General features: G+C 40.0%; 2 protein-coding genes across 3 annotated transcripts; both read left to right on the plus strand.

Moving 5' to 3' along the window:
- Positions 1–2,549: 2,549 nt before the first annotated feature.
- On the plus strand, positions 2,550–6,195 carry LOC133898979 (uncharacterized). The gene is made up of 6 exons (XM_062339825.1): positions 2,550–2,779; positions 3,487–3,554; positions 3,655–3,944; positions 5,027–5,101; positions 5,185–5,247; positions 5,715–6,195. Exons 1-6 carry the CDS (start codon positions 2,676–2,678, stop codon positions 5,772–5,774), a joined length of 660 nt encoding a protein of 219 aa, XP_062195809.1. The 5' UTR covers positions 2,550–2,675; the 3' UTR covers positions 5,775–6,195.
- An 828-nt stretch (positions 6,196–7,023) lies between these two features.
- On the plus strand, positions 7,024–12,587 carry LOC133898980 (uncharacterized). Of its 2 annotated transcripts, XM_062339826.1 has the most exons (9): positions 7,024–7,387; positions 8,821–9,096; positions 9,255–9,350; positions 9,623–9,699; positions 9,824–9,894; positions 10,520–10,574; positions 11,234–11,311; positions 11,633–11,752; positions 11,837–12,587. In XM_062339826.1, the coding sequence occupies exons 3-9, from the start codon at positions 9,257–9,259 to the stop codon at positions 12,017–12,019; spliced, it is 678 nt and encodes a 225-aa protein (XP_062195810.1). In that variant the 5' UTR covers positions 7,024–7,387; positions 8,821–9,096; positions 9,255–9,256; the 3' UTR covers positions 12,020–12,587. The 2 variants fall into 2 exon arrangements, with proteins under 2 accessions (XP_062195810.1, XP_062195811.1); XM_062339827.1 differs by lacking the exon at positions 11,234–11,311 and having other exon boundaries at positions 11,837–12,586.
- Positions 12,588–12,867: the final 280 nt, after the last annotated feature.

The raw sequence follows: 12,867 nt of genomic DNA on the forward strand, positions 1-12,867 counted from the left end.
AACTATTTATTATTGTAGACATTTAGTGATGAGTATTGACAACTTAAGTTATAATTAATTAGAGTTAGTAATGGTTAATATTAATTATTATAGTTTGTTGATAATAATAAATATAAAAAATTATTATTTATGTAAAATAATTAAGTTATATAGATATAATACATGTCTTTTAAGCAACTAAACACGTTATTGTATCATCCAATACATCTAACTAAATACATTCACATATCATTAATAACATATACCAAACAAGCTAGTTGTAACACCTCATTCAGAACCATATTATCCATTCAAAACGATCTTATATCATCCAATTTTGTAAAAACTAACCAAACACACATAAAATCCTATTATAGGATGGCACCAGACATCCTATAAGACGGCTGACCTGTATAACTAGCTCGCGTGGACGAGAGCCGCGACGCGCAAAACGGCTTAGACCGAGCGGCAGGTTGGGAAGTCGTCCTGCTCTTAGGCGAACTGCGAGACCGTTGTCCTTGTGCCCTTAGGCGAAGCCGACACCGTGTGAAGCAGCAGTTCGGCATGACGACTCGTTCCTGGACTCGTCCGGCTACGAGATTCTCCGGGCGGGGTTCCATGACGGACGCCCTGGTCTCCTACTGACTACCGTCCTCTGCGCTCGTGCCTTCCCGCTTCATGTCCGCGTCATCCTCCGCGCCGATCAACCGCAGGTTTGGTTGCCGTGCATGGACCGAGTGACGACGAGCTGAGGAGCGCCATCCACCAGCAGTTCAGTGACCAGTTGCACTTCATGCAAGTGCTGCTTGGCTCGTGTCGCCGCTCGCGGAGACGCCCGACGCTTGGAGCGAGGCTCACGTGGGGAACTAACTCGATCCCAAGCCCAACAGTTTGAGTAGGGAGATTAGCATGCTGATTAGCTGCTGCCATAGGAGACTAAGACTCTTATACGGATGCTTCATCAATCTTCCTCGTTAAGCGTCTATTTAAGCATCCTTGCATTCTACATGTCCTAACTCTACCTTCACATGTTTTGCTGAGACTAGTATTTCAAACATCCATTGTGGTTGCGTAGTGATTGAATGTTCCAGCCTTGGAGCCTCCCTACTAACAGAATTTCCATATGCCGGGGTGGCGGGGTCTAACCATGTACGCAAGGCGAGTCAGATAAAAGAGGAAAATAATTTTATAAGACATAGTCTAATATATTTAGAGTCTGAATTCAATTCGTGACACGTGATAATTAATTACAATAAAACTTATGATGACCGCACCACTAATAGCCGTCTTGTGCGACCACCTATGCAACTGCAAACCTGATTGGATTGCATGGGGCTACAGCAATGTTAGGTCCGTTGCTTTTGTATAATGGTCACGAGTTGCCTATCTATCTTACTGTTACTAATTGGAGGCTAGTCTCCACGTTACTCCTCGTATGAGACTCGTTAGAAAAAAGAGAAATCATATATATTCTCACAAAAAGTTAAGCATCCAATCATTGACTTGGTAAACTCTAATTATCATTGACAACAATAACAATTAGATCTAATATGTTTTTAAATTACTCACATTTGCCATTATGGAAAAAATAACCCAAAGTACCTCAATAAATGCTTCTAACTTATCCACATCTGCCATTATACAAAAATTAACTCAAAATACCTCTAATACCTGCTTCTAAATTACCCAAATTTGCTATTATGAAAAAACTAACCAAAAAGACCTAAATACATCTTTCTAAATTATCCACATCTACCATTTTAACAAAATTAACCCAAAGTACCACTGCCTTGCAACGTTTTATATACTTTTCACCTAAACATTTATTTATGTCTCTTTCCCTCAATAAATACTTCTAACTTAAATGAACTCAAAATACCTCTAATACACGGAGTCCGGAGATAAACTAAAAAAAAGAAAGGAAATATCATACTATAGATGTCTACACACATATTAATGAATATTGTGGACGCGAGGAAAAAACAGGAAAAATAACTTTGCACAAGACTATGATTCAATTGAGGGATATAGTAATTAAATATGATCAATATACGTATATCAGTCACCTCTAAATTATAAATCATAGGCATTTCATGAAGTCAGATTATCCATGTATTTTCTAAAAAGAAATCTAGCTTGTGAAGGTGCATGGGTTGATGACTAGTGTATATGAAAAAGGAGGAGTAAAGCCACAGACAAAATACAAATGGCGATGAGGCCCCCAAAAAATAAAAAGAAAACTACGCTCCTGCTAAGGTCTCCACGTGGCCTCCACTGCTTCTGTGAAAAACTATGAACTCATTTTTGGGTAGGATAGAGAGTCTCTCAATTCTAAAACTCGACAGGAAAAAATAGTTTCAGATGGTCAAGAGTGAATTTGCTGATGTTCTCTAGAAATTGGTAAACCTTTTGGCACATAAATGCAATTTTTTGCTGTGCAAAAGGCATTTATTTACATTGGCATGGATTTCCTTTCCAATGGGTATTTTGAATTTGGTGGAGCCCAACTTTTTTTTATTGAGAGGAATTTTAGAGCCCAACTTAAACCCAGCTAAAGCTGATAAGAATTTTTCGAAAAACACCTCGAAGTCTTTCCCATTACCGCTCCGCCCCCAGCTCTCTCCACCGCTCTGCCCTCCCCTCCTCGCCGACGAAACCCTACGCGTTCCCTAGCCCCCGGCGCCGCCGCCCTCGCGATGTACTCCGACAGGTCCTCCGGACGGAAGCGCTCCGTCATGGACCGCCTCGGATCTGGCGGCGTCGGCGGTGGCTCTCGCTCGCGGCCCGACGACGCAAAAAGGTCCCCCCCCCCCTCCCCAGCTCGCTCGGTTCAGGGCGTTGCTTGCTTCGCCATTCCCATACTTGTTAGTGTTACATGCTTGCGACTTCTGGTTTGCATCGGTTACCGGAGAGAGATGGCTGGGGAAACGCTGTTTTGGGCCTAGAAATTATACGAGTCGTGATGCTGGTGGCTTAATGCATTGGTTGCGAGTGCTTATTACTCCCTTAATTAGTGTAAGTTGATTTCATCAGGTGTGTTTTATATGGGATCCTATCAGTAGCTAGTATACCTTATTGTCGTGGTTGATAGCGTGATTCATCAGAGTAAATGTGTTATTGTTGCTGCTGCTGCTGATGCTGCAAACGTGGTCATCAGTGGTTGTTTGGAATTGCATTATTTCAAAATCTGTTCTAGAACTAATGAGCAGAGAGGCAGAGTGCACCCACACACACCAGGGTTAGATGACGTGAGACAATGTTTGTTGCTACTGTTGTTGATTTGTTTCACATCATGCATATTGCACCTACGTCGATACACATTTATAGTTTGTACGCTAGTGCCACATTTTCTGTCTCGCTTGTTATATTGCAGCTTTTAAGCATGCATTGCTTGAATGGCTGTAATGTTTTTACCTTCTCAGAATCACAAATTGCTGATGTGGATCTCTAGTTTATTCAGAAGGAGAACAACACTATTACCTGTACCGTCTATGTGGATTTTTACAGGTATCGCCAGGCTGATGGGACTTGGAGACGTGAGCTTTATAATGATTCTGTGGGGACCCAAAGTTCATGTAAGGAACATTGTCCGAATGATTTTGAACATACCATTTATTTCTCCCTCCCTTCCGATGATTTACTGTTAGCTTCTTCCTTCTATTGTGCATGGTTAAGCTGGGCGTGCTTCCAGAAATCGTCAATCAAACCAAAAATCTAATTTGCATCCTAGCACTGAGGTTGTGAAGAAATCACCAGTTCCAGATCTTCGTGAAAAGTTGTCTGTGGTGCAGCACCCTCAACTGAGCAGTACTGTTCAGACCCCAAAGCCTGCACGAGAGATTGCCAAGAGTGATAAACCCGTTCAGAAGAGAGAGACCCCTGCCGCTGCTGCTGTTGCTGCCCCTCATGTCACTAAGAAAGTCAGTGTACCAGCACCGTCTGCACCAAAGCAATCCCAGGAAAAGGTGGGAGGGTTGAGGATTCTGTCACTGTTTCTTACAAGATTTTATTCTGATCAATTAGTACAACTAGCGCATGGCTAGAAATTTAGCTTACGGTAGAATTGTAGATATTTATGTTAATAATGGTCGTATGTTAAGATATATCAGTTATTTATATTTAAATAGTGGAATGTAAAATATAAATGTAATTTTTGCTCATAATATTGGAATCTTTATTATTTGTGAATAGATCTAATTTAAAATTTTCATTTTATGTGTTATGCAAATTGATTTTTATTTGTTTCTTGATTTTTTGAAATTATTATTATTTTTAATGTCGTCACCGTATTTCATATCATTTTGTTGGAAATACATTATAAATTCTTTGATATTATTTTTATGTGATAATCCGTAATATGTTTGCATTCTATTGTTTTAATTTTTGTAATGTTTGATTACACGCATATTAATTGGTATATTTTAATTGATTTGGAAAAGTGTGTTGATTGCTAACGTAACTAAGTTGGAGTTTGCTAACGTAATCTTGTTGGACAAAAGTATCTAAAAAAAGGAAAGGAAAGGCAAAGCAAGAAGTAATCTTGGGGCTGGATTCTATGATTTATTTTTTAATCTTCTATGTTGTTTCGTCTGCTTGTTGATCCATAGTTACAGATAATCAATCAATCAATTCGACGGTTGGATGTTTTGCTTTTTTATCAGAATTTCTAGGATTTTCCTAGGATTAACGTGTAGGCACCAAAAGGAGCCTCCAATTAGTAAATATAAGATTTCATTATTTGTTCTACTCTAATGGGAAATAGCATAACTATTTTGCATGTGCATTGCTGTGAATATAGCAGACTGCTGAATCAATTAATATCTGTTCGACTTTATTCTGAATTCTGATCCTTTAGTTATAACCTTATGCAAGGTTAATCTGCTAACTCTTAGCATGTTTGAATTCCAAAGTTTTATGATTTTATCTACCATGTCTCGTACCAGTACATGGTTAGCCGTGTTTAGATTCTTGTATGGCTATATTTGGGTTTCATCATTTAAGTATTTTCAGTTGAATGCTGTAATAATTTGTTTATTTGAATGCGCAGGCTGATTCCTCGCTTGACACTTTACTGAAGTCTCTTGATCTAGAGAAGTATTTGATAAATTTTCAGGCTGAAGAGGCATGTCTGCATGTTTCATTTATGTGCTAACTTTGTATCATGGATTTTTTTTAAAAAAAAAAGTCAATATATTTCATTTTCAGGTTGATATGAAGGCTCTGGTTTACATGAATGAAGAAGATATGAAGGCTTTAGGAATTCCAATGGTACTGCAAGAACTAGACTGAAACACTATTTTATCAGAGTTCTCAGAAGTCGCTCTGTTTTTCATTTTTCTTTCTCGGGTTGAGATGCTTCTCTTTTACGAAAATTAGAGATCTATCTGGGCTTAAGCAATTTAAATATACAAAATGGCAGAACTGCTCTGTTTCATAACCTTAGTCCTTAAATTGCCATCTGCTTACCTTTCATTTCATGGCAAACATGCTGACTGTTGGTTCAGCTAACTTGCTATGAATTTCAACACCGAGCGATTCTAATGTTTCTGGAAATATTGGTTTGTCTGTTAGGTGCACATCCACGATTTTTTTCCCATTTCCTACTATTGCATGTATTCCTTGCAGTTGAAAAACTGCAGTAGTGTCTGTTGTGATATTGTCCAGCTATTCATTTTGTTTGTGGTCTACTTCAATTATTTTGTCCGGATTCATTCATTAGCTTTGTCATATTACAGGGCCCGCGGAAGAAGATACTATCAGTGTTAGCTCACAAGAAGAGGAAGTCTTCGAAATGATTGCCTACCAGTTGAGCGGCATCTTTAGGCTTCTGTAGTAGCTAGACGACTTGTTGATTTTGGATATATGCAACTGCATCAGCGGCTTGCAGAGTTATTCCACTGACGTGCAAGATTCCTATCGATCGAGATTTGAGGCGATGTATAAATACATTGGAGAACTCCATGATGCTGGTGGTTTTCTGAGGCAACTAACAGCATGTTGATAGATCTGTTCTGTTCTTCTCCGGAATATTTGGATGTCAATTTATCAAACCTTGGGACTGTTCCCTTGTCCTGTAAACACCTGGTCTTCCTTGTTGCTTATGCACGGTGAAGCTAGGGCGATGACCACCATCGAATTATTAGCACCAGCTATTGGTTTTTAGGTTTTCAGCGTTGTACATCCTCTTTAAATCGTCATCAACCCCTTTTATGCTGAGTTGGTTTGTGCTGGAGGTGGACTCGTATGAGCAAATTGCTTGACGCTCCTGTTTCTTGTTTGTCTGTATTTTGGATGACTGCTTCCAAATCGGTTATCACGGTCTATGCTAGAAGAGTTTTGCTACATTTGTGTGTATGTGTGATCATTTTGACCGCCTTGATCCATTGCTCGTGGTCGTGACCGGAATGAGTCAGTGACCATGCAGAGACGCGGAGTTGCTTCTTCAGTGTCTCAGTCCTGTTCTTTTTGTTCGGAAAGAAGTTCCGTTTGCTTGGGCTAGAATGCACCTGGGGCTTTTCACACGAATTCCTTGATCGGTCATGTATATTTTCTTATCGAGTTGCAGTTTCAAATTCAAATTTTTTAAGAGGTGAAACTCAAAACTAACAGTATTCGTTATGCTTGAGCTTCACACCATATCTTCCGCTGCCGAGCCGAAGGCCAGCGAGAGACCGAAGAAGCGCACCTAAGAAAAGGGTGTTTGGTTCTGCATTGTATAGTTTTGTTGAGCGAAATTATATTTATATTTGATTGGTTGTATATATCGTAATAGGTTAAGTTGAGTTTTTATTTGGTTGATTGAATTCGAAACTATATGAACGAAAATAAGAGTTGACATAGTGATTGATTGTCTGTATAAAGATGATTTTATGTACTTATCTGTATGAGTGAATATAAGATCTTGTATTTGTTGAGTCCGTTTGTAGAGTAAAGCTCAAATCTAGTTTCGCTCATAAGTCAGGCTAGAAACATATATTTATATTTGTTAAACTAGATTAGAACAATTAATAGAGAAACCAAACATACTTATGCATACATCGGCAAAACACACCCAAACCTCCCATTGCCGCCGCGTGCGCGGGCTACGCGCGATCACCGCCGAAGAAGCTGCTCTCCCGCCGCCTCGTCGCTGTAGAACGCCGTTCTCGACCCCTTCCTCGCTACCGCTCCCTCCCCTTCTCCCAGGTGGTCCCCAGCGCTGCAGCGCAGGTGCTTTCCCATCGCCACTGGGGCTCCTCCTCCGAGCGTGCTTGCTCTCTTCATTGGTCCTGGTGAAGGAGTGACGGCGGCATCGCGCGCGCTCGGTTGGTAGACGATGCCAGCGCGGCGGAGGCGGTGGAGAGCAAGCGGGAGTTGTGGCCGGCGTCTCCAGGGGCGGCGAGCCGTACTACGACGTCCAGGAGATCAGGTGCGCATGGACTCGAACACCTCACCGGCGTATCCTGCAACTTCCCTCCCTCCTCCTCGTGCAGTCGCCATCCTCCCTCCCAATCCGTTCGATTCAATTCCCCACGGCTCCAACTCCGCGTCCGACCACCCGCCGCAGCCTGCAAGTTTTTAGGCTCATTGGACAAACCAATTCAGGCTTGATGACGGTGACGCCACAATAGACATGGGGGACATGTACCAGAAGAATTTTGGTCGAAATTTTATTGAGGCTTGCCCGCTTATAGGCACTTTGAATTGCTTGGTTATCTTACTGGGAAGTATGAGGCCCATGAATAATACAATGTCGCTGTACTTCTGATGCTATTGATCTCCAACAAGTACGGGGGAGAATGTCACGAGTTAGCAAATCTCGTATCCATGGTACCTCCGAGACTTGGATAGGGCAGGAGGAGAATGTCGTTACTTGTCTAATTCATGACGATTGTATATCTTCTGGTTCGATTAATATATCCTTTTCCATGAAAAAAAAAACAAGTTCAAGTTGACGTCCCCAGAGTTCTCAAGTTTCCTTATTTGCTTACTAAGGTTCTGGTCTTCCTGCCCCACAATTTTTTGATATGTGTCGGCACTTTTTTCATTGATTAAGTAACATTTCCAGGTTTGTCCTGATGGATAAACAGATAGTAGCATGCCAGCATCCTACATTTCAGTAGCTTTCAATGATGCTTGCCTTCCAAATCCAAAGGATGGCAATAGTCTTTGTACTGTGAACTTAGTGTGGTCTTCCAAATCCAAAACATGGTGTCGTGCTAGTGATTGCAAAATATTTCCTTTTGGAGAGCATGGCTGTGTAGTGCTATATGCTGGTGCTGCTTCTTGTGCCCAACAGTGGCCGAGTGCCATGGATTTTATCTCCATGTGTTGTCATTTAAGTGTTTTACATGTTCATGTACTTAGAAGTTTCCTGCCCGACTCTCTTGTTCTTTTCCAAGGAAAGGACATGTGTTATTAGCTTCTAGAGTGCAAGATAGTGGCCACAAAAAATCAGGAGCTATTCATGACATGACAGGAATACCAGTTTCAATTTACCATTTTCCCCCTCTGTGTTCAGTATCTTGTGTGAGTCATGAACTAAGGCAATGCTGACAAGGCAAGTTAGTTGTATGCTAATGCTCATCATCAAATGTGTGAAGTACAGTGTACTCTAGCTTTACACTATTACTTTTTTTAGAGGATTAAAAGAAACTCAACCACGGGGAGAAGACGTCCCTTGACTTTGCCTTAAGAGAGGGCATCTGGCTTCGAGCCCGGGTAGGCGGCCTCTCAATTGGAGGCTCTACCAAGCGATCTATTGCTCGGTTCACACTTTATTACTGTATCTTGATTTTCCTAGTGGCTAAATTTTTATGGGCCTGCAACCCAAGTGAAGGAAGAGGATCCAGCTGTGAGCAGGGTGTTGTTTTAAGAGGAAATCCTAATTAGGAAGAAAGGTATAAGTAACTGCAAGAAGAAAGGAGTCACCCGAGTCTCCTAAGAAAACCAGAAGACCCATCTGGGAAGAGAAGGCAAGAATGAAGTACAGAAGAAGCAAAGCTCTAATTCCCCCTCAGCCAATTTTCCTACTCCCCTCTCCATTTGCAGTAATGCATTGCTTGTGCACTACTTATAGAGGATTCGTACACCATTTGGCTCCAAAGTTACAGAGCTGAGGCTAAAAACTTTGAGAAGGTAGAATTTCTGTTCATCATTCTTATATGCACGGAACGTCTAGTTGAACTGAACCAAATTTTTGCACAAGGCTACTTAGTTTTTCTTCCTTCCTATTCCCTCTAGTTTTGCATTTGTGGCAATTGGACTGCTCATATTTTTATTCTCCTATCTTCTAGCTATGGCTGCCCCACAAGTTAACAAGAGATTACTTGATGAACTTGAAGTTATGGGATTCCCCACTGTTCGTTCAATTAGGGCACTCCATTACTCTGGTATGTCTATTTCAAGTGAACTTACTAGCTAGATATCATGTATAACACTGTAAATTCGGTTCCTTTTATAGTGATGCAAGTATTGTTTCTGTCTTTCTGCTGATCCATCCACAGTTATCTTGCATCCAGTACATTAGCTATTTCAGTGATGGAAATTGGTAGAAATGTGATTGTACTGCAAAGCTCTGGCAACACATTTCGTGTAAATATTCAGTATATTTCTTCAGCACTTTGTCCACTAAATTGGAGACATAAACCAAAGTTTTTGTCAGGTAATTCCAATCTTGAATCTGCAGTAAACTGGCTTCTGGAACATGAAAGTGACCCAGACATTGATCAGCTACCATTGGTAGGTTATTTCTTAACAATGCAAATATTTCCTTTATTATGGTATCCAGGTTCCATTGTCATGCGAAACATTACTGCCCTTAGTTTCAAAACTTTTGTTCTGAGTACTCCCTTTAATGGTCTAGATCACAAGAGAAATCAGTATTGACTGTGGTGATACATCAAATGAAGTAAGGAATGATGTTCAAGGAATGAGGTTCGTTTTGTCCCTCAATGATTTAAGATCTGATTTGCTGTAGAAAATATCAGACATCAGGGTATTATTTCAGGAAAAAACATTAGTCGTTAAGTGTCACTGTTATATCGCTACTTCAATTGATAGCATATTCTGTATGGGTGCAGTAGGCTATATCAACATAACATTTATCTATAGGTTCGGAGTTTCTGCTGTAGCTCAAGGAAAAAGCTTTCTTCTTTTTGAAATTATGAAAAACAAAACTTTCTTGGTGATGGCATGAGAGTTTTTGTTAAGTGCCATACTATTTTTAATAAAAGAGCTACATGGGAAAGACTAGCCCATTAGCTGGCCCGCTTGCTAAATTTACACTTAGGATGTCATGCATTGTACTAGTTCTACTCGTACTAGCATCAGTATGTGATACCTTTAATGCACATTGTATGCTTAGTAAGGCAATTGATATGTCATAGTTAAATGCTTGTGTTCCAAACTACTAATGGAGACACGAGGAACCATCTATGAATCCATATATACTTACGAAAAGCTTATATACTCGAGTAACTTAGCGCATGTACTTGTTGGCATTTCTTTTCATCTGCTATGTTTTTGTAGTATAAAATGTATAAGCATTGTTCTCTTTTAGGGCTCCTGTGCAGGAGCGGAAACCAGAAGAACGAACTGAAAGTGGAAGTCAGAAGGTACTTAGTTTCTTCCTAATTTTGATCAACCTACAGCTTTCCTAATTTTTTATACCATATTAAGTTTCCTGCACGAACCAATTCAGCCTACAGCTTAAGCTATTGATGAAAGGTTGAACTTAATCATACTTCAACGATGGATAAGTTATTCTCTTATGTCGTGCACCACTGCATTTTCCACTTTACTGCCTAATATGAAGAATGCCATATGGAGCTGATTTCACTTTACCAATTTGTCATCATGCTGTTTCCACCTGCATCTTGTTTTTCTGCCTCATGAAATCCAGAACTAGTGCTTCATACTTTGTACTCCATCTGTCCATTTCTACAAGGCACGATTTGACTTGGCACAGTCTTGTAAGATGAACCTTGACCAGAGATTTCTCTTGCAACATATGGCTAGTAATTGGAAAATCATGACTGTGTTGAAATGCAAATCTAGTGGCACCGCTTTTGTATCACTAAACCTATAAATAATTAGCATAATTGTTCGTCAAACTTTACAAAGTTTGAACCTTGAAATACTTACACGCCTTATATTTTTTACAAAGTCCCGATCATAACTCCCACAAAGGTCCTAATGTCTTTCCACCGTACTTCTACATTTCATTAGTGAAACCTCCAAAGCACATTCCTCAAATATTTTTTTAACTGCTCAGGTAAAACCTGTTGAACGTGTCGTCGTAACATCAGAACAATTGAGAGACTGTCTACGAACTCTGAAGAAGAATCACAAGGCAAATGATCCCGCAGTTGCCGATATCAATTGTGATACATCATGCTCTTAGTATTTCAATGGGATAGAAGCATTGAGTATTGATTGTTCTCGATAATTTTTAATATGATGATTTGCAAATACCACGATAAATACTGTATGCCCCTCTGCATCATAGATTAATATTCCAGACCATGTTCTGATGTTCTGCATTTCCGTGCAAAGAACCTCAGAAGTCAGAATTACCCCTTCTGTGCTACGCCGCTACAAGAATGTTCAACAGTCGTATAAAGCACTCTTAGCTTACATTTTGCACTAGCGTTGAGTGTCAATTTATTTGTAGGATGACAGCGTTAGAGTCACAAGAGCGTTCCAAATATTGCTGAAGATAATTGCAAACATAGTGAAGAACCCAGCAGAGGAAAAGTTCAGGAGGATTCGGCTAAGCAATCCTGTTTTCAAGGTAACAACGCAACACAATGCGCTTACATTTCAGAATGATGTGATTTCCTGTAATATTTCAGTTTACACATGTTCTCTCGAACAGGACAGGGTGGGTAACCTGAAGGGAGGTGTCGAATTTCTGGAGCTCTGCGGGTTCCAGAGGCTCAGAGCCAGCGGCTACCTGGTCATGCCAAGGGACAAGGTCGAGATGGCGCTCCTCAGCGCGGCAGGAGTCGAGATCGCGTCGGCCATGGAGAACCCCTACTTTGGGTTGCTGTCCAAGTGAAGGGAACGGAACAGCCATAACGAAATGGGTGTACTACATGATTACGCGCAAAATACTCGTTCAGAGGAGGTGAATAATTATGAAACCTAAATTCAAAATTTAAATCATTGTAACAAAATACTCAATTTAATCTTGAAATTAGTTTGGAAAAGACTACTATCATATCAATAAAAACAATGTATAAAAAATCGGACCGTCCAATTGCTTTCTGTAAAAACTAAACAATCATACGAAACAATTCTAATAGAATCAAAGTCAATCGAATTTCTAGATCTAGAGTTATGAATTTTGTAAGCAGACTATAACAGATGGTGACAAAAATAGATTAACACAAATATTATGATTATGCAATAATTACTAAAATTCGACCAATCAAATTCTTTAGAACCTCACCTTAATGATCTAGGATGATTTTGGATGGATCAAACCTACACAAATTGCGATGATCAAAAGATACATCGAAAATCAACACGAAACTAAGAGCACGGAGAAAAACTTACAAAACTTTCTCTTTATTGCATGGATGGTTCACGAGATACAATAAAAACTTATGAAGATATTTTTTTATTTTTAAACATGTCGCTCGTTGAGTCGTTGGAAGGGCGTCAGATGCTTGTCGCTCTTCCAGTGGGTGATAGTAACCCAATTATGTAATTTTTCCAATTGGATGTCAATTTTTATATTTTTTATTTTCAAAATATAAAAATAAAAAAGCTTTGGGGTGCAGGCCGCCTGGTCCTCTGCTACTCTCGCAATCCTCCTCCTAGCCGTAGCTAGGCCTCTTCGTCTGCTCCTGGCTGACCACCAATTTTTTTTATTTTTTTTTCAGTATTTGCAAAAATACACTA

The sequence above is a fragment of the Phragmites australis genome, chromosome 18, assembly GCF_958298935.1.
Source record: "Phragmites australis chromosome 18, lpPhrAust1.1, whole genome shotgun sequence".
Taxonomy (NCBI): Eukaryota; Viridiplantae; Streptophyta; class Magnoliopsida; order Poales; family Poaceae; genus Phragmites; species Phragmites australis.

Coding starts and splice junctions, on each gene's coding strand:
- LOC133898980 (XM_062339826.1), top strand. CDS start 9,257: ATGGCTGCCCCACAAGTTAACAAGAGATTACTTGATGAACTTGAAGTT. Junction 9,351..9,622: donor TAGGGCACTCCATTACTCTG/GTATGTCTATTT, acceptor AGTTTTTGTCAG/GTAATTCCAATCTTGAATCT. Junction 9,895..10,519: donor AATGATGTTCAAGGAATGAG/GTTCGTTTTGTC, acceptor GTTCTCTTTTAG/GGCTCCTGTGCAGGAGCGGA.
- LOC133898979 (XM_062339825.1), top strand. CDS start 2,676: ATGTACTCCGACAGGTCCTCCGGACGGAAGCGCTCCGTCATGGACCGC. Junction 5,102..5,184: donor TAAATTTTCAGGCTGAAGAG/GCATGTCTGCAT, acceptor TTTCATTTTCAG/GTTGATATGAAGGCTCTGGT. Junction 5,248..5,714: donor AGGCTTTAGGAATTCCAATG/GTACTGCAAGAA, acceptor GTCATATTACAG/GGCCCGCGGAAGAAGATACT.